General features: G+C 58.6%; 1 protein-coding gene across 1 annotated transcript in view; it reads right to left on the minus strand.

Annotated features, from left to right (window-relative positions):
* Positions 1-897, minus strand: part of LOC108803482 (ER membrane protein complex subunit 3-like) — an 11,077-nt gene that overhangs the window by 2,984 nt on the left and 7,196 nt on the right. Inside the window, exons 6-8 of the mRNA XM_018575324.1 lie at positions 617-743; positions 437-541; positions 176-257 (exon numbers count right to left, since the gene is read on the minus strand). Coding sequence (XP_018430826.1) covers positions 176-257; positions 437-541; positions 617-743 — 314 coding nt within the window. The remainder of the gene's footprint in view (positions 1-175; positions 258-436; positions 542-616; positions 744-897) is intronic.

The raw sequence follows: 897 nt of genomic DNA on the forward strand, positions 1-897 counted from the left end.
CCCCCCTCCCCGTGTCCGTAGCCCCTGCTCCGCCCCTCCCAGTGTCCGTAGACCATGCTCCCCCCCTCCCAGTGTCCGTAGACCATGCTCCGCCCTTCCCAGTGTCTTTGGATCTTGCTCCGCCTCTCCAAGAGCCGTCCCTCTATATGGATTTCCCACAATCCTCTCTGCTTACCATGAGGCGTCCAGAGACAGCAGCTCAATTCCTTGCTGCAGCATCGGCTTGAAGCGCAAAGTCAGCGGAAACGGGACCTTCGCTGCAACACAAGGGGGAGGAGCCTGTCATCACCACCAACTGTCACTGCACCACCATCACCCCCCAACAAAAAAAAGTCCCACCCCCAACCGTCACCCCCCCCCTCCAACTGTCACTGCACCACCATCACCCCCCCCTGCGACACCATCACCCCCTCTCCTCACAGCGGCCGGCACTTACTCGTCACAAACCCCGAGAAGGTCATGTTGATCCACCCGCCGATGAGGATCATGGGCAGCACGTTGGTGACATTTCCCTTCATCATGTCGGTCAGCATTGTGGGATCTGTAAGAGAAGTCACATGACGTCACTGTGTGCGCGGGATCAGAGGGGTGCACCATGCGTCATCCCCATCCGCACCCGTCATTGGAGAGGGCGGCACCACCTTCCGCTTCGTCTTCTTGAAGAATCCGTCCTCTGCGTTATTGAAGTAGAATTTCCTCGTCAGGAAGGACTGCAATATAGAAGAGGAGGAGGATGACCATGACTGCATGGAGGAGGACCATGAATGCATGGAGGATGACCATGACTGCATGGAGGAGGACCATGACTGCATGGAGGAGGACCCCCACTGTGCTCCCCCAACAGCAGTATACTGACCTCCCATTGGTCCCATACCCCGCGCCCCCCTCCCCCCCTCC

This window comes from Nanorana parkeri, unplaced genomic scaffold (genome assembly GCF_000935625.1).
Source record: "Nanorana parkeri isolate BGI_ZX_2015 unplaced genomic scaffold, ASM93562v1 scaffold3789, whole genome shotgun sequence".
Taxonomy (NCBI): domain Eukaryota; kingdom Metazoa; phylum Chordata; class Amphibia; order Anura; family Dicroglossidae; genus Nanorana; species Nanorana parkeri.